The sequence below is a fragment of the Vigna unguiculata genome, chromosome 3 (assembly GCF_037176805.1).
Source record: "Vigna unguiculata cultivar grain cowpea cultivar isolate G323 ecotype 2 chromosome 3, ASM3717680v1, whole genome shotgun sequence".
Classification (NCBI taxonomy): domain Eukaryota; kingdom Viridiplantae; phylum Streptophyta; class Magnoliopsida; order Fabales; family Fabaceae; genus Vigna; species Vigna unguiculata.
Window position 1 is genome coordinate 47162487 of NC_140794.1, and position 19217 is coordinate 47181703.

At 31.9% G+C, this 19217-nt stretch overlaps 2 protein-coding genes across 4 annotated transcripts; both read left to right on the top strand.

The window, feature by feature from the left end:
* The first annotated feature begins 260 nt into the window (after positions 1-260).
* On the top strand, positions 261-5204 carry LOC114176174 (putative serine protease EDA2). Of its 3 annotated transcripts, none has more exons than XM_085670561.1 (12): positions 261-541; positions 656-781; positions 1594-1749; positions 1977-2159; positions 2277-2393; positions 2500-2553; positions 2655-2726; positions 4075-4208; positions 4325-4419; positions 4574-4648; positions 4828-4911; positions 4992-5204. In XM_085670561.1, the coding sequence occupies exons 1-12, from the start codon at positions 353-355 to the stop codon at positions 5102-5104; spliced, it is 1398 nt and encodes a 465-aa protein (XP_085526687.1). In that variant the 5' UTR covers positions 261-352; the 3' UTR covers positions 5105-5204. The 3 variants fall into 3 exon arrangements, 2 of the variants coding, with proteins under 2 accessions (XP_085526687.1, XP_027916924.1); XR_014993367.1 differs by having other exon boundaries at positions 267-541; positions 4003-4208; positions 4574-4652; XM_028061123.2 differs by having other exon boundaries at positions 269-541; positions 4003-4208.
* Positions 5205-10460: 5256 nt separating this feature from the next.
* On the top strand, positions 10461-18985 carry LOC114175253 (putative serine protease EDA2). The gene is made up of 12 exons (XM_028060024.2): positions 10461-10835; positions 10952-11077; positions 11614-11769; positions 14992-15174; positions 15538-15654; positions 15785-15838; positions 15940-16011; positions 16952-17157; positions 17302-17396; positions 17781-17855; positions 18249-18332; positions 18704-18985. Exons 1-12 carry the CDS (start codon positions 10650-10652, stop codon positions 18817-18819), a joined length of 1470 nt encoding a protein of 489 aa, XP_027915825.1. The 5' UTR covers positions 10461-10649; the 3' UTR covers positions 18820-18985.
* Positions 18986-19217: the final 232 nt, after the last annotated feature.

Here is a 19217-nt window from a genome sequence, read left to right on the forward strand (position 1 = left end):
CAACAACTTCATAACATCTACCAACTCGTCACCACACATAGAACCTCCGTCAAAGACAAGAGAAAATGTCGATTGAAGGAATGAGAATGATAATGATCGGAGAATGTTTCACTTCAGAAAAAAAGTAGGTTTGCTTTGTTCAGAAAAAAACAACAGAGAAATGAGAATGACGATGACAATTAAAAAAGCCACGTAAGCTCTGTGAAAAGCGTGTAAAAAATGTGTTCAAATATCATTTTGGCTTTCATTATTTATTCTCTTATGCACAGTGGATTTCAGTGTACCCCCACACGCTTAAATATCATCGCCTTCAACAATATTCTACTTTCACAGGGAAAGAACGAAAGTAGTAATGACGATGAAAGAACATAATTGGTTGATCACAACACCACTGTTAACGTTGTTGCTGTTTGTTTCATTTCCTGCTTTCAGTTACGGACTTGTTTCTCCTCCTACCCTGCTCAATAAACTGTCTCAGGGAACTTTTCTCACCACTCAGGACCTCTGGTTTCACCAAACCCTCGATCACTTCTCTCCCAATGTATCTCTCTCTCTTTCTCTCTCTCTCTCTCTCTCTCTCTCTCTCTATTTCTCTGCAAATGCAAAGTAGAATTGAATCTCTTAGCTTTAAGTTGTGATGAGATTTACACTGCAGGATCAGCGTGAGTTTCTGCAACGATACTATGAGTTTGTAGAGTATTTTGATGTTCCTGATGGACCAATTTTCTTGGTAATCGGCGGTGAAAGTGAATTGAGTGGGATAGAGAATGACTATGTTGCTGTAAGTTGCAAATCTTGGTCCACATCTTTATTGCATGCATTCATGACGCATTATTTAGTCACTGTTTTTTTATTCTAGCTACTTTATTTTTTAATATTTTTTATAATTTTAATATAATAGTTATATAGTTTTGTGTTGTATTATTTTTCTCTCTGTTTTTGGTTTCTTCCATTTTATATGTCTTTTAACATTATTTTGAGATTCTATTTATTTCTTTCTCTATCTAGTATAGTAAATAAATATATGTGAAAATTATTTAAATATTAATGCAAAAATTAAGAGCATAAATAGAAGGAAAATGTTATTAAAATTTTAAAAGTTAAATAAAAAATTCTGTTTTCAAAACTAGCTATTTCCGAGCATTTACTTCTTATGAGGTGGTAGATATACAAAATTCACATGGACTTTAGTAGGAAATAAATGGAGAACGATATTATGATTCAGTTTTAACTTGTCACTTTAATTATTTTTAAATGATTATATTATATTATTAAAAAAATCAAAATAAATAATTGAAAAGCGTATTAAAATAATAAATTAAAAATGAATTAAAAAAATAGGTGAAAGTATCATTGTTTATACCGTATTGTTGACTTATTTTCTCATTTTAGCATCAGGGTTGATTCCCAAAGGCTTTTCCCAATAAAATAGGAAAACTGGTAAAAATTATGAAATTGAGACTTATTAAATAGGCACTATGGAGGTACTGGCAAAGGGCATTACTTGTAAATTTGTGAACAATGGTGCGGCTTTTGCCATGAAAAGATAATATTATAAACAAATCTTCATACCTTATTTTGTTTTATGTATAGGTACTGGCAAAGAAGTTTGGAGCAGCAATAGTTTCTGTAGAACATCGCTACTATGGAAAGAGTTCACCATTTGACTCTTTGGAAACAGAAAATTTAAAATATCTTTCATCCAAGCAGACACTTTTTGATTTGGCTGTTTTTCGTCACTATTATCAGGCAAGTTTGAAGTTGTTTAGATCACTGCAAGAACACTATTCTTCATTATAGTTTCAAATTCTATAGTTTCCAGCGTGCTTGTTTGATTACTGCATATCTGGTAATTCTTCAAGCAATTTCTGTGTTAATATTTCTTCAATACTTTTTTAGCTGTCAGTTTAACATACATCTTTTGTTTGTTTTTTCTCTTCATTTTTATTTGATTTCTTACTGTGATTTCCACGTAGAATTCCTTCAATGCAAAGCTTAGTGGAAAAAAAATTGAAAACCCCTGGTTCGTTTTTGGTGGCTCATATGCTGGAGCACTCAGTGCATGGTTCCGTCTCAAGTTTCCCCATTTAACATGTGGAAGTCTTGCAAGTTCTGCAGTGCTTCATTCTGTTTATAACTACGCAGAATATGATCAGCAGGTGAAGAGGATAGTGATTTTTATTTGATGTCCAGTTTTTCTAGATGCTGAATGAATCATTTGAAGTTCCCTTTTATTTTATTTCAGTCCATTTTTTAGTTGTATCTTTAACATGCAGGTTGGTGCATCAGCAGGTGCTGAATGTAAAGCAGTATTACAAGAAACTACTCAACTCATTGAGCACAAACTTGCAACCAATGGAGAGGAACTGAAGGCATCATTTAATGCAGATGGTGTATGATATGTTCCTCAGTTACTTTTTTTTTTAATGAATCACGTTGCCGAGTAGACTATCTAGTATGATTTTCACGTTGCATTTTCACCTTTTCCCTGTTTTGAAGCTTGAAAGAGATGGAGACTTCATGTATTTAGTGGCTGATGCTGCTGCTTTAGCAGTAAGCTCTATGACTTTAGCTGTTACTCTTGGTCATTTCCCTTTCTTGTATTCAGATTCATTTTGATGTATTCTCCTTTTATGGATTTTTGAATGTTACAGATTCAAAATGGAACTCCTCAAGAATTATGCAATCCTATGGTTAAAGCAAAGAAGGCAAGAGAGGACTTGGTGGTAATTCACTTTGCTTAAAAGAAGTCTTACATCGACTACAAATAAAACTAATTTATAATATGCAAATTTTATTTTACAAGCTAGTTTGGTAGGATTAAGTTAGGTTTAAAGTCAATTTCTTAACATAGTATCACTGTCATGGATTAGAGTTTATCTTAATGAAATTTGTTGTTTGTTAAATCTATTATTATACTTGCTATTAGACTATCTATTAGGGATGACAATATGAGTCTGGTCCGTCGGGCCAGCCCGTAGGCCCGCGAAAAAAATGCAGGACGGGCTAGGATAGTGAACCCGTAGGCCCGCAGTAGTCCGACATAAGCCCGCGCGGGTTGGCCTGCGGCCCGTATAAAAAAAAAAAACTTGTATTTGTGCATGTTAGTTACTTTTTTTATGAACTCTTGCATTAACGTTCCAACTTTTTGTATAACTAGAAAAGACAAGTATAATATATTTTGTAATGCGCTAAAATTTAAAGAATGCATTGTGTATGTCATAATATGAATATGAATATGATGAAAATGTTAATTATCAATTTATCATCAAACTTCCCAAAGTCTTTACTTAATTTTTTGAACTTAAACCTAAACCTGTGCTCGAGAGATAATTGTCCATATACTGATAAGGGATGTATGAATTCTCGAGAAGAGAGGAGCCGTAGTGGTCCCCCCGGATCGCCCGGATCCCACGAGTGAAGAGAAAGTTGGATCTACATTGGATCTCACCTGAATCGCCCCATCTATCCTCCTGAGGATAAGTTTGGTTTCAAACCCCGGTTCAAACTGGAGAAGTACGCCATGCTAATGTGCCTTGGATGATTCACATCTCAGGGTTAGGCGCCGATGAGCACATTAAACTATCCATGTGGCTGAAAAGTTTCCCAATTTTTAAACATAGAAATTTTTATCATAAGAATTAAAAAAAAAAAAGGGGGGGGGTGAGTCCGCGGGTCCACGGACCAAGTGATGTGCGGGACGGACCTGTGATTGCAGCCCACATAAATTGTGTATTGCGGGACGAGCCAGCCCGGGATGTGCAGACCTTATGTGGTTTAGGCCTAAGTGGGCTGGATCGGCTCGCATGGCCACCTCTACTATCTATTAGTGGCTAATCCTACGTTCAAAATCTAAATGCTTCGACATGAAAATCATCTTACAAGCCTGCTATGTCTGTTGTGATGACATATATTCCTTCCCCTTCCTCTGTCACACTTTGGGGCTAGTTATGTGTTTTTAGTCTAACACATCTGATGGAAACTATATAATTCAATATGCAGGATGCTTATGCCAAGTATGTCAAAGAGTTCTTCTTTGGAACCTTTAGTTTTAATGTAAAGATTTATGACCAGGACTACTTAAAAAAAACTTCTACCAACGAAGACAGTTCCACTAGATTATGGTGGTTCCAAGTTTGCACTGAAGTTGCAAACTTTCAAGTGGCTCCATCAAATGATAGTATTCGCTCCTCAAAACTTGACACAAAGCAAGTTCTTTTATCCTCACTCTTCACTTCATATACTTCTCTAATGACACGATTCTTTGCTCTTATTTAACACATCTTAACATTGTGGTTGTGGGTTCTTTCCCCTTACATCACAGATACCACTTGGACCTTTGCAAACATGTCTTTGGAGAGGGCGTTTTCCCTGATGTGGATGCAACTAATTTATACTACGGAGGCACAAAAATTGCTGGTTCAGAAACTTGCTTATGCCTCGATGTTTATTCTCTTTTTTCCCTTCATTCAAATAATGCATGCAAAAATTTATAAAGAATATGCTTATATGACCCTCATGGTTCCATTATTTCTTGAATTTGACATGATCTCATCTTTGTGTACATAAACAGGTTCAAAGATAATATTTTCAAATGGCTCACAGGATCCTTGGCGTCATGCATCCAAACAAACTTCATCTACAGATCGTGGGTTAATAACACTCTTTATTATTCTTCTTGGCATCTTGATTTTTAAGAAGAGTGCTGAACCATCATCGCCTATTACAGTGATGGAATATATATAATGTTCTGTCTTCATTTTGCAATGGCCATTGAGCTTTTGATTTGTTCAGTGAATGCTATCTAATTGTTATTACACCTTTCAGTGCCTTCCTACACTATCGCATGTTCTAATTGTGCTCATTGCACTGATTTACGAGGATGTCCTCTGTTTCCTTTGTCCCTTGAAGGTATGCATAACATTTGTACTCCAATTGTTGTCATACATGGGTCAATTGTATGATGATAACGACTCTTTTATATTTTTCAGGTAATGAAAAGAACTGCTCCTCCCCTGATGCAGTCCACAGAGTGAGGCTACAGATTTCAAAACATATGGAGTTGTGGCTATCTGAGTGCGATGAAGGGAAGAATTTTATGTGATTGATTACAAGTATCTTCACCATGCACTCACCCAATGTGTTTGCGTATGTATGTACTCAAATGACTTATGACTTATAAATATGCTACCCAAATTCATATTCATCCATAGCTATTATATATTTACAAACATATATATATATATATATATATATATATAAACTTTAAGTGATCATCAAAAGTGATTTCTCTTCCAACGTGAATTTATTATTTTTAAATTGATTTTGTAAAACAACCAAACAACTGATCAACATGATTTTGATAATCACAAGTACATCACAATATTTTGAATGTCTCTTATGTGAAACTAAATATGCACAAAAATTATGAGTTTAAGCATAATTCATTTTCAAAAAATAAATCTTTTTGAAAATGAGAATTATTCTTATATATTATAAACTAATCTTATTTTTAATTAATATGAAATATTTAATTACGATTTATTTAAGAATTTATATTTTTATTATTCATTTATCATGCACATAATAATGTTCCATAAGAAAATGTAAGAAAAAAAATAACTAGTTTAATCCTTAGTATAATCATTACATTTAAATATTTATTAAAATCACTTTTTAGATATAAGGATGGATTATTAACATGGATAATTTTAAAGATAAATTTATAGGACATATATGATTGGGTTTCATTTATATCCAAATATAATTGTAATTTTAACGAGGTGAGTTTATGTAGATTTTGTGATATACAATAATTGTATGCAAATTTCGTTAAGGGTTTTCATTGAGTTATTAAATCTTATGAACTTTACATATAAGGGTAAATGATAGACTCTTTTATTTAATGTTGAAAGGTTCAAGATATTATTTATTACTATATCATAGTTATTTAATATTAGTATGGAAACATGTAAGAGTGTAAGAGTGTGATTACCTATTTGAATATTATATATTATTACATTCTGAAATAGTATAAATATCCTTAATTTAATATGCAAAATATATGGTTAGTTGTAAAACGGATTTAGTAATAATTTGTCATATTTAATTTCATATTTGTTATCACGTAATAACTTATCCTGATATTTTCTTAAATTATATTTTAAATGCAAGATATCATGCTTTGAATGGGTTTTGAGTTTCAAAGTTGTAATAATTCCTTACTCGTTTTTTTTTTTTTTTACATAATACTTCATGGTGTTATGATTTAGTTGAGGAATTAATTTGACTATGTTTTATAATTATGCGTCATATAAATTATCATTCACTTGTGCACATACTTTTTCTTTCTTGCTTGTTTTACTTCATGGTGTTTGACACTCCAACTCAAACTACTTCGGGTTGGTGGATTAGTGGGTTGACTCACTTATGAATATTTTTTTCTTATAATTTATTTTATATATTTATTGTATTATAATAAAAGTGAATTGACTTAATTTATATGTTATAATAGTAGAATCAAAATGTTTACCTAATTCTCGAAATATTATTATAAAGATAATAATCAAATATTAAAGTATCAACATATATAACTTGACAAATAAAACTAATTAAACATTAAACTATTTAAAAATATGAAACTATGAACCTATATAATTAAAAGTAATAAATAATTATAACAAAAAAGATTTTAAAAAATTGTAAAAAAATGTTGGTGGGTTAAGTTCAACCCACTGTTGAAATAACTGAATTTTTCTCGACCCAACTTGACTCGAACCTGTGATAAGCCGGATTGGCTCATAAGTTGGAACCAATTTTGACATCTCTACCTATAAAATAATATGAATTTATGTGTTAGCTATACAATAAATAAATAAATAATTATATATATATATATATATAAATATATTATTAAATCAATAATAGTTATGTTATATTTATATATTGTTGTGAATGTGATTTTTTATTGTACAGTGTATTTTTTCTTTATTTATCTTAACCAATTTATCGTATGTTATCATCATTAGAATTTTGGTGATACAAGTTATACATAGTATATTGTAGTTGGTTAGGAATTTTTTTAAACAAAACTCTCTCTTGAAAGTAGATTGTGTTTTCTTATTGCTTCATTTTTTTTCTCTCGTCTTTGTCAAAATCTAACCAACTACAAGGACCAAAATTTGATATATTGTTTTTAAATTATAAAAATATGTCCAATTATGATATATTACGATAATTGAAATAAAAAAATGTCTTATTAAAAGCATTTTTTACATTAAATATCGGCTTATTGAAGTTAAATTTTCACACTATAAGGCAAAACACATTGAAACTAATAGTTAAGAAGTGAACTTTTATTTTAATTCAACTCTACAAAATCGACTTATAAGATGAGGTTTGTACCCACTTATAATATATATATATATATATATATATATATATATATATATATATATATATATATATATATATATATATTCTAAATTGGTTTTATCTATAGTCAATGTGCGACTTCTAGCACATCCCTCACTCGGCGTGAGACTAAATATTAATGGGTGTTCCAATTACAATCCAATTAGAGGGTGAAACAATATGTCCAACAAACAATAAATCTTGTTAGGATATGCTCAGATACCATGTAAAGAAGTGAACTGTTAAACCTAATTCAATCCTACAAAATCGACTTGTAAAGTGAGATTTGCACCCACTTATATATTTTAAATTGACTTTATCTTTAGTTGATATGAGACTTCCAATACTAATATGTTAGTAGATCTACTAAGATATTAAGTTTTTGAGCTTTTGTATGTGACTCATATGAGTTTGTTTAAGAATTTAGATATATTGAGTTAGTGAGAGCATTTTATTTTATTTTATTTAGATATGTAATTTCATTTACCATTATTTTGGAGCTCGGATTGCTCACATTGTTTAACATTTAATTCACTTGTAATTATTATTATTGTTTAACTATTCATATTTTGATTATTAATTATGTTGGACATATCAAATTGACTAACGAAATTATATAAAAGAGTGCAAACCTTATCTTATAAATCGGTTTTGTAAGGATGAGTTAGGTTTGGAATTTACCTCTTAATATAATATCATATTCCTGGGTTAGAGTTTATCAAAGAGAGATTTATTATTTGTTTGGTTTATTAAGTCACCTACTATCAAGAAATTGGGTTGTTTGTTAAACTTATTGTATCACCCGCTATCGAACCCATTAATGTTTAATTTTACGTTTTATATATATATATATATATATATATATATATATATATATATATATATATACCTTGTCAAAATATACAACCAAAATTCCCTCCCAACGATCAAGAAGAGCCTATTTCTAGTATTTTTGTTACACAATTAGTTGTTTCAGTTTAACTTAAGTTTTTTTTCTTTCTCTCTCTGTTTGTGCCTATATATGGCAATCCTTTCTCTTTGGAAAAATACCGATTATTCTTCATTCAATAATATTCGTTATCTCTCTTTCCTCTTTGCTCAAGATTTCCACTTATGTGCATTCACTCTCACGAGGTATTAATGATTTGTTCATACACAAATATCAGGTTTATTAAGATACCTCGAGGGTGTGTGCAAACCTTAATTTACATGTCAGTTTTGTAAGATTGAGTTAGACTTAAAGTTTATTTCTTAACAAATTAATACATGAGATAATATTATATTTAAATATATAATAATTTTATTATATTTTTATTATCATATAACAATTTGATATACGATTATTATCATAATATAATTAGAGATATTTGAATGAGATTATAATAAAATTGGCATATAGGTTTTGGGACTATCATTAAATAATCTGAATATATGAAGAATATAAATAATCATAATATATGAATAGTTATAAATTTGTCATGTAAATAATTTTTTAAAAAGTAAGGAAAAATTCTGAAAAAAGAAAACAGGTTTCATGGTGTTCGTCACCAAGTATTCTATGATTAACTATTTTCTATGTTGTGCGATGCATACACGAATATTGTATTGTAAATTTCTCTTGAATTATGAATACTTATATATTTAAAGGTTTCACAGTTACATAATTAATCTAAGATTTTAAATTTACATAATATAACTAATTTTCTCTTTGAAAATGGTTATTTATCGTAAAAAATGTATTATTTTTAACTTACATTTAAAATATCATTCTCTACCACATTTATTTTTCACCTTAACTCTTTCAAAATATTCCACTAAAATATTCAACAATGGTCTAAGTATTACTAGTTCTTTAAATTTGGTATTTTTCTTGTTAGTGTTCTAAGTAAAAAAAAAAGTCTTTAAAAGTTGTCTTATAATCTCTCATGAATACTGTTATAATAGACACTTGTGAAAACACATAGGTTAATGGGTCTCTGAATTCTTATTGTGTTATTTCATTTTATTGAATTTAAATTTAATTATATTAATATTTTTTGTATTTTACATATTGATGTGTATTTTAGTTTTAAATTTAATATATTTTAATACATTTTTTGTTAATTTTTAAGATATTGATTTAATATATTTAAATTTAAGATATAAAAAATTCAAAGTCATCGGTTGGAAAAAAAATTAAATATGTGAAAAAATACTCCTTTGTACATTGTTATAAATAAATAATTGACTGAACTCACATCACATCCATGTTAACCCTGTAATTAAATAACAACCAATACATTGACATTTTTATTTTATTTTTTCTAAAGCATTTTTCTTGTATTTCACGTTTAAATTCTATTTTACTTTTTCAAATTTAAAATGATTTTTGTCCTTAAAAGTAGAAGTGACCTTTTAGGAATGTTCATAAGTTAAATTTCAGCGAAGAAATTTCTGGTAACTTGAATACAAAGTTTGGATGAGACCTATGTTATTTATTTACTAAATCTGTAACCAACCCAATCAATAATGATTTGGATCAATGGATACCAAATAATAAATATTATTATATATTTTACAAATGCGTTGTTATATAAATTTTAAATGTATATTATATATGTTTTCTTATTAAATAATTTAAATTATATATATATATATATATATATATATATAATATGTGGGTGTGAATTAATTTTAAAATAGATGAATCGAGTTTATCCATGTTCTTAAATATCTAAGTCAAACTATTTGAATAGAGTTAAAATGATTTAGATCCATGAGATCTTATCCATAAATATCCTACCTCTTCTTAGCTTCTTAAATTTGAAAGTAATTTTTTCTTTTAATTTCAAAATTCAAAATTTAAAAGTAAATTGTTTAGTCTCTTCAAATTTAAATATGAATTTTTATTTTTTAAACTAATTTTAGCTCTACAAATGTTAAAAAAATTTCTGAAATACCTAATAATAAATTTTTTTATCAAGAACTTCAAACCTTCAAAATAAATCAAAATCAAAACTTCATTAATAAGCACCTTCAATGTGTGCAGAGATTAAGCAACATGCACCTTTTGGGCACGGGTCACACAATAGCACTGGACAAGGGTCACGCAATATGCACCTTCTACGAAGTTTTTTGTTATTTTTGATCTCATGTAACACGATGCATATATTTTAATATTTGAGGTTACAAGACTCTCCACATCATTCCATTCCCACAAGAAAACACAAACTGAAGCACGAGGAAGCAGAGTATCAATGGCGATGAAACAGAAAGATTGGGTGATTGCGACAGCGTTAACGTTGTTGCTGTTTGTTTCTTTTCCGGCGTTCAGTTACGGACTTGTTCCTCCTCGCACGCTGCTCAATAAGTTGTCGGAGGGCAAATATCTCACCAATCAGGAGCACTGGTTCGACCAAACCCTCGATCACTTCTCTCCCTATGTATGCCCCCTCTCTCTCACTGCTAAATTAGAAGCGAAATTTTTAGTGCATTATAGTTCTTTATATGTTTTTTTTTTTTTTAATTGTGTGCTAAAAAATTGGTTGTTTCCCTGTAGGATCACCGACAGTTCCGGCAGCGTTACTATGAGTTCCTAGACTATTTCCGGATTCCCGATGGACCAATATTTTTGTTAATCGGTGGTGAAGGCACAGCCAATGGCATAGCAAATGACTATCTAGCTGTAAGTCGAAATTCTTGGTCCAAATTTGCATTGCACTCTCCTTTTTTTTATTTATGAAATGCGGTTTCATTTTCCTAATACCCAATCTATAATTTCTGTTGCATTAATTGCTTTTAGACTAAAATAACCATAATTAAAAGAGAAAGAAATTGTACTGATTAAAATATAGAAAATAACAAGGGTGGTTTTAAATTATATATAAATTTATGACAGGTTTATTACATCCAACAATAAACCATTTTCTTTAATCTTGATAAATTAGGTAATTGAGTCTTGTAATTAGGCAGAGAGAGAGAGTATTTTCTTTTTTGTTGGAAAAGGGTACTCATCTGTACTAACAAATATTGGGTTGGCCGCTGTATTGGCTGTCTGAGGAGAGAGGTAAACACAGATTTTAAGCATGGCAGCGCTTTAAAAGTTAGGATCCACTCCCCAACAAGACTGATTTTTTCTTTTGTTCCAATAAATAATTATGTTTTTTTTTTGAAGAAACGTAATAATACAAACATATTTCCTTGTTTTTTTTCTGTCTTTAGGTACTGGCAAAGAAGTTTGGAGCAGCTTTGGTTTCTCTGGAACATCGCTACTATGGAAAGAGTTCTCCGTTTAATTCTTTGGAGACAGAAAATTTGAAATATCTTTCATCCAAGCAGGCACTCTCTGATTTGGCCACTTTTCGCCAGTATTATCAGGTAAGCTACATTGTTTTGCTGTTATAGTTGATAGCAATTTCGTAGAAGTGACGCAACTAAAATAGTAGGCCTAAGAAATTTTGGTGAAAAAAACGGTGGGTATTTCTTTGTTTGAAGTTTTTTAGATGACTAAAAGAGCATGAATCATGCAAGCCATTGTTCACATATAAGTTGCAAAGAACCAAATTTTAAAAAGCTATAAACGTTCATCAGAAAGGATTAGTGTGATTGATTGACATTTGGATATAGATTGATTAGTGTGATTGATTGACATTTGGATATAGATTAAGGCACCGGTCAGTGGCATTGAGATGATTCTTGAATGATGTTTTCTGTTACACAGATTACCTAACTTTCATCTATTTAAAATAAGTTGATTTGCATTGAATGCAGTATAAGATATCTTGGATATTCTTATTGTTTCAAAGAAGAAGTAATTGATTTTGCATGGTAAGAATCGGAAATCGGATTGCTCCTTGGCAATTTTTTGTTTTTGTACTTTACTTGCGCTCGGAATATATTGTGATTGTACTTGGAGTTTGAAAATTTGAGGTCAGAGGTGCGTCCTAGGATAATATATGAGAAAGGAAATATCGACTAGACTCTGCATGTCCAAAATAGTGAAGGGTACAAGGCCAAATATCATGATAGAATGATGGTCCATGTGCATAGACGTTCTAACAGACAATATTCAAACAGAATACCTAATAGAGTGCCATCTCAGCAACACAGAATCTACTCATAATAGATGCATACAATGCCTTTATTCTGTTCTCTAATCCTCTTGGGCCTACTAGTTTGGGATGCCTTGTTCTCCGTCATATCACCCTATCCACAACAACCCTGTCCTCAAGATTGTAAGCAGCTAGTAGCTCATCCCAAGTCCCCCACATGGCATCATCAGGGGATAAGCTATGCCATTGGACAAGGCGAATTTGATAGGAGAGTCATGTGCAAAAGTAGTCTTGGCCCAATATTGCTTAAGGAAACACCACAGGATTGTTGTCAATGAAGAATGATGGAATCTGATCTACGTTAGTAGTAGGTGGACCTGCTGCACGTGCCTTCAAGTTGCAGAAGTAAAAAAAATGTGTATCTTTGTCTAATGTGGCAGTTCTAAGGGTTAGCCACAAGGCCTAGATGCCAAGCACGCTATAAGGACCATAAAAATGCTTAGAAAGATTATGGTTGAAGCTCCACATAAGCCCATAAATGAACCTCAAAAATAAGATAACATGATGCTTATTTGCTGCAGATTTCATATAGTGTTGAATCAATAGTATCATATAGTGTATCATGCAATACTAATTACCATGCTGCAATGAAAAGAACCAGGCTATGTAGTCATCTCGTGCAATCTTACATATTTGGTTATAACTGAGTGGATTTGTGCTAAAATTGGTATCACCCTTCAATTCCACATACGATGATGACCTTGGTAGTCTTCTAAGATAGGATCAAGCTGTTTCAAATATTTGACTCCTTGTACTACATCCAGGCTGCCCATTTCCAAGAGGTAGAGGTTCACAATTAATTGTTGACCTTGAATCAATACTTGTTCCATTTTACAAACTTGATTACATGTCAATTGTTCGCCATTCCCAACCATTGCACATAACAATGAAGTTGGGCTGTAAGTGAGGACCAGAGCATAGGTTGTTGCATCTTTAATGAAGTTATGGGTAGTCCAACCATCAACAAGGATCATTACTGGATGGTGGGGAATTTGTCCCGTTTGATTTGATGCAATTTTAGTGGACAAAACATTAAGGATCAATTGGGCCGATTGGGCTTCTATAGACAATTGAGGTGTAATGCCTTCTAGGTTAAGGCTCCTTGAAACAAGTCAACTTCTTCTGCCACCATATATCTCACTTGGCAACTGTGGCCTTATGCATATTTGTTTGTCACAATTGAAGCAAAGACCATGCTTACTTGGATTTGTTATTTCGACCTTAGTGAGATGCTTAAATCAAGCCTTTGGTGGAGGAGCCAAAAGTAGTGAAGGAGGTCATTGATATATGAGAGATAGTACGGGAGTGGCATGGTGAGTCATGAGGGTGAACATTCTTGTCAATCGCGGAGTTGTTATAGACGATGGTGGGCATTGGTGACCAAGGCAAAAATGATCTTGCAATTTATCTTAATGTGAACCTGTGAGGTGTGACAAGGGTAAGTTTGCTAGGCTGTTGCGTCGACACCTCATGTTTGATTTCTGTACATGAAACTCAACAAGAAGAGGTATTTAACCCCATGTGCGTATAGGCAATGAGGCTGCTGTGATTCAATCTTCTTCTGGAGTTCCATGATAATAGAAGAACTATGAAATCTTAAAGATCAAACCATGAGGGTTGTCACCATCAAATCAAGGGACATCAAGCTTCAAAAAATGCTTGTGTAAAAATTTTACTGAGTCATGCAAAGCAATAGGAGAACGCCCTTCGGAAGCCACAATTCAGTTGACCACCCTCTCCACCTTGTTGGAGATGAGTCAACAGTTAAACAATATCCTCCAACTTATTAGCTCAAGAGCTTGCATTCTTGGTCGAGTATGCCAACCATGGTCAGAATGGAGTGAGGTACTCCCGGTGAAAGCACCAAATGATAGAGTACATATTCCTGAGTTTGAGGTCAAAAGCAGTTCCTAGGATAAGATATGAGAAAAGAAGTATTGACTAGATTGTTCATATCCAAGGTATGAAAGGCTAAATAACGTGGTAGAAGGTTGGTCCATGTGCTAAGATATTTTAACTGAAAATATTCTAATATGCACCAACAGAATGCCATCTCAACAAAACAGAATGCCAATCCTACAAATAGATGTATACAACATCTTTATTCTGTTTACTAATCCTCCTGGGTCTACTGGTTTGGTCTGCCTCATTCTCCGTCATATTAGAGTTGTAGTTGCATGTACATTACTCCAACATCCAAGCCTCAATTTCTAGTTTTACAGTTTTCTGCAAACATGTTTGATTATAGCTCAGGTATTTTTTATTAAACCAATCAAGTAATTTGTGTTAATAATTTTTGGGATACTTTCTAGATATCAATTAATCATATTTCCCTCTTCTGTTTGATTTTTTTTTCACTGTACTTCAGGTTTGTCTATGGCATGAGTCAAATTTTTAAATAATCCATTCCTAGATATGGTGTTCATTGTTTATTAGATTGCAGATTTCCTGTCCTTTTTGTTTGATTTTTTTCTGTCATTTCATGCAGGAGTCCTTAAATGCCAAGCTTAATAGAACAAAAATTGAAAACCCCTGGTTCATTTTTGGTGGCTCATATTCTGGAGCACTCAGTGCATGGTTCCGTCTTAAATTTCCCCATTTAACATGTGGAAGTCTGGCAAGTTCAGCAGTTGTTCTTGCTGTTTATAACTTCACAGAATTTGATCAGCAGGTGAAGATATTTTGTTTCTTTTGTAGCATTGACTCCCTCCATTTCACTTTGTGTTGTTTAAGCTTTTTTATAATTTTTAAATTGATGGTCATTTTCAATGCAATTGTATTCCAATGTTAAAAGGGAGAGAGAGTATTGCTTACAGAAAGATGTAATGTAACCATTATATGTTTAAATGCTCAACAATTACCAGGAATGAAATGGAAAAGATAGTAAGAATATTTTAGCAAAAAGTTTCTCTTCATTTGTTGATCTATTGTTTTTCTTTTAACTATTGATAAAAGGAAATAAAGGGAGCATAAAGTTTTATCTTATTTAATTTCCACTAAATTTTGAGTTATTGGTTTTATTTTTCACGTGCAGATTGGTGTGTCAGCAGGTCCTGAATGTAAAGCTGTGCTGCAAGAAATTACTCAACTCGTTGAACAAAAGCTTGCAAGCAGTGGAAGCAAAGTGAAGGCCATTTTTGATGCAGATGATGTATGATTTGTTCCTTTGTTACACTTTCCTTGCAAAAGCATATTATTAATTTGCCACAGGACATTTTGCTCACTAGGCTTACCAGTTTGCTTGTCATGTTGTGCACTGATTATTTCCCTCTGTTTTGCAGCTTGAAATAGATGGAGACTTTTTTTATTATTTGGCTGATGCTGCTGTTACAGCAGTAAGTATTACGATTATGTTGGTTTTATTATTAATTGCATTTTCGTGTATTTAAATTTCATTAACAGTCTTCTCTTTTTTCTGGATCTTTGAATCCTTCAGTTTCAATATGGAAATCCAGATAAAGTATGCGAACCTCTAGTTAAAGCTAAGAAGGACGGAGAGGACTTGGTGGTATGCTTTTCATCTTAGTTCCTTTTCCCAAATATTATGAAACTGGTTGATGGAGTTCTTCTCTCCTTATGTGTGTGTGTGTGTGTACTGGTGGGAGATTTAGTATAATTTACTGACAACCTGATGCTCTCACCCCGTCCAATTGTTAACCCTGTTTGCAAATGAATAGTTTATATAGTTCCTTTTTCCTTTGGCCTCTCTAAATTATAGTTTATAGTATGTAAGATTATTGGTCATTTTATACAACTCAGTCTAGATTTGTTCTATTCCTCACGTTGCATAAAAGGTGGGGTGTAAAGTCTAAATTTTGAATATGATGTACACTGTAATAAGGTGTGGTTCTTCGTTTATGCTGCCCCTTTTATCTGAAATATTTACTCTCAACATATCTACTTTACTAGTTTTCTCTGACTCCAATTACTTCGTTATGTTCGTTTATGCTGCCCCTTTTTACACATATCTATTTTATTAGTTTTCTTAACTACAATTACTTCGTTATGGCCACACTAGCTGATGTATTCAGCCCCTTAATCACAATCTTCATAACTAAACTGTAATTTGGCATTTTGTCACATAGGAATACTCTAGATTTTGAGTGTCTTGTCATTAGCTCCATCCACCTCTTTTCTTATCACATTGAAATGATTTTCTGTTTTGTTTTTCATTTTGTCACTTGTTGTTTTTCTTAAGTAATATGCAAGAGATAGTGCATTTAATCCGTCAGTGGTTGTCTTTATTCTATTTTACATTCATTTGTTGGAGGGCAAGTCTTGGCACAATAGCAAGGTTTCTTCTATCTTGTGAGTTAGGTTGTGCGCATGCACCCTCCCCTACCTGCACCTGGTGGCAGCCTTGTGCATGGGATCACCATTTTAAATTCATTAGAAAGTTGTCTTTGTGGTTTAATGCATCTGATGTAAACAATTATTTTAACTTGCAGGATGCTTATGCCAAATATGTTAAAGAGTACTACGCTGGAACTTTTGGTGTTAGTGTGCAGAGTTATGATCAGAAGTACTTGAAAAGAACAGATATTAATGAAGACAGTTCAGCTCGATTATGGTGGTTTCAAGTTTGCACTGAAGTTGCATACTTTCAGGTGGCTCCCTCAAATGATAGTATTCGCTCCTCAAAAGTTGACACAAAGCAAGTTCCTTATCCTTACTGTTGGCTTTACATACTTCTATTGACAGGATTCTGTCACCACTATACTTTTGATGTTTGTAGTTATTGAATTTTTTTCTTTATAATGTTGTTAATTTGTACTAAGTGGTCTCTCATACAATGCAGATACCACTTGGACCTTTGCGAAAATGTCTTTGGAAAGGGCACCTTTCCTGACGTTGATGCAACTAATTTATACTACGGTGGCACAAAAATTGCTGGTAAAGAAACTTGCCTATGCCTGAATTTTATGTTATTCTCCTCCCCTCAAACACCCCAGTCATTTTAACAACACTTGTACAAATTCATAAATAATATATTTACATGACTCTGACTTCTCGATTATATTATATATACGGTTGTTATTTATCCTTTATTTTTTCATAGATGTCCAGTGAACCTTGATGATTGTTATCCTGAACACGAGCTTAAGTAGTCATTTTGAAAAAAATTATATTCTCTGTTTTCATATTTGAAATTTATAAGTTAGTATGTTAAACAAATTCTTTAGTACAATCTTTTATGTCATCTTATGGTTTTGCTGTGCAAAATATTTCCTGAAGATGACCTGATTTTATGTATTCTATTCTGATGTACATGAACAGGTTCCAAAATAATATTTACAAACGGCTCCCAAGATCCTTGGCGCCATGCTTCCAAACAAACTTCATCTCCTGATAGTGAGTTGCCAGTTACATTTTTATGAATTTAGCCAGTAACTTTTGTTATCCTTGTTATTTCTGTAGGGGTATTCTTGAACCCTATTTCTCTAGAATTCTACATGCATTGTTATTCAATGGTTATCTAGGACAAATGAGTGGCTCATTTCCCATAAAAGTTACATTAAGTAATCTGTAATCTCCCCTGTTCAATTGCTTGAATGTTAGCAACATGATCTTAGCCTACAGCTCAAACATTATCTGGTATTATTTATTTGAGTAATAAAGGGGGAAAAGCAAATATTCCGAATCATGTAGCAACTTGGTAAAAGTAGATATTATTCTGCCTTGGTTGTTCAATGCAAACAATACTGTTATTAATTGAATGCTGACAATTGCTATTAAACCTTTCAGTGCCTTCCTACCTTGTTTCATGTTCTAACTGTGGCCACTGTTCTGACTATCGAGGATGTCCTCAAGCTCCTTTCGCCATTGAAGGTAACTGTCTCATTTCCTCTGCAACATATTGCTCACAATGTTTCTCATTTTCTATAGAAATATCTTGCTTATTAAAAGAGAAGTTGGATTTCTTTGCACAAAGTTTAATAATTTTTTATATAAGAAAAAAAGTTACACTTACCTCTCCTAAGTCATGTTAAATAATACTCATATATCTTTTAGTTTTTAAATAAACATTCACCTTTATTCTGTTTTTAATAAAATGATAGTCACATCTTCTCTAGCTTTCAAACAAACACAACTCTTATGTTTTTAATAAATGACTGAGTTTTTATAAACTGATAATTCATATCCAACTTGCATAGTCATGCTATAATATCAGCCAAATTTTAATTTTTTTATTTTTACAGGTAGCGAGAAAAACTGCACCTCTCCTGATGCAGTTCACAAAGTAAGGCAAAAGATTTCAGAAAATATGGACTTGTGGTTATCTGAGTGCGTGAACACAGGCAGAAGTTTTATATGATTATTTACATACACCAGTTTCACGATGCACTATAACTTTACATTACTTTTTGAATTTCTTTCCTTTAAAAAGATAATGTGTACACCCTGCAATATTTTGTTAAGTGACTTTGTACGACATGACCAAATATGAAGCAAAATATATGTATGCACTGTATGTTTATGTATTTATCTGTTACATGCATGCGAGATTTCAGATTACATTATATAACTAGGTGTAAAGTTTTCTTTACAAATTGGTTTGGGAACGTTGAATTAGATTTAAAATATATTTTTTGATATGGTATCAAATTATATCTTAATTTAAAGAGATTGAAATTCAGACTTCAATTTGAGTTTTGATTGTAAAAAAATTCAATTGAGGTACTTTTATTTCATTTACAACTGGACTGTGACCAC

Excerpts from the sequence above, each read along its gene's own strand:
- LOC114176174 (XM_028061123.2), top strand. The coding sequence starts at position 353 with ATGACGATGAAAGAACATAATTGGTTGATCACAACACCACTGTTAACG. Across the intron at positions 2,394-2,499 it reads CATCATTTAATGCAGATGGT|CTTGAAAGAGATGGAGACTT; the intron begins GTATGATATGTT and ends CCTGTTTTGAAG. Across the intron at positions 4,209-4,324 it reads TCCTCAAAACTTGACACAAA|ATACCACTTGGACCTTTGCA; the intron begins GCAAGTTCTTTT and ends CTTACATCACAG.
- LOC114175253 (XM_028060024.2), top strand. The coding sequence starts at position 10,650 with ATGGCGATGAAACAGAAAGATTGGGTGATTGCGACAGCGTTAACGTTG. Across the intron at positions 11,770-14,991 it reads CTTTTCGCCAGTATTATCAG|GAGTCCTTAAATGCCAAGCT; the intron begins GTAAGCTACATT and ends CATTTCATGCAG. Across the intron at positions 15,839-15,939 it reads CTGATGCTGCTGTTACAGCA|TTTCAATATGGAAATCCAGA; the intron begins GTAAGTATTACG and ends TGAATCCTTCAG.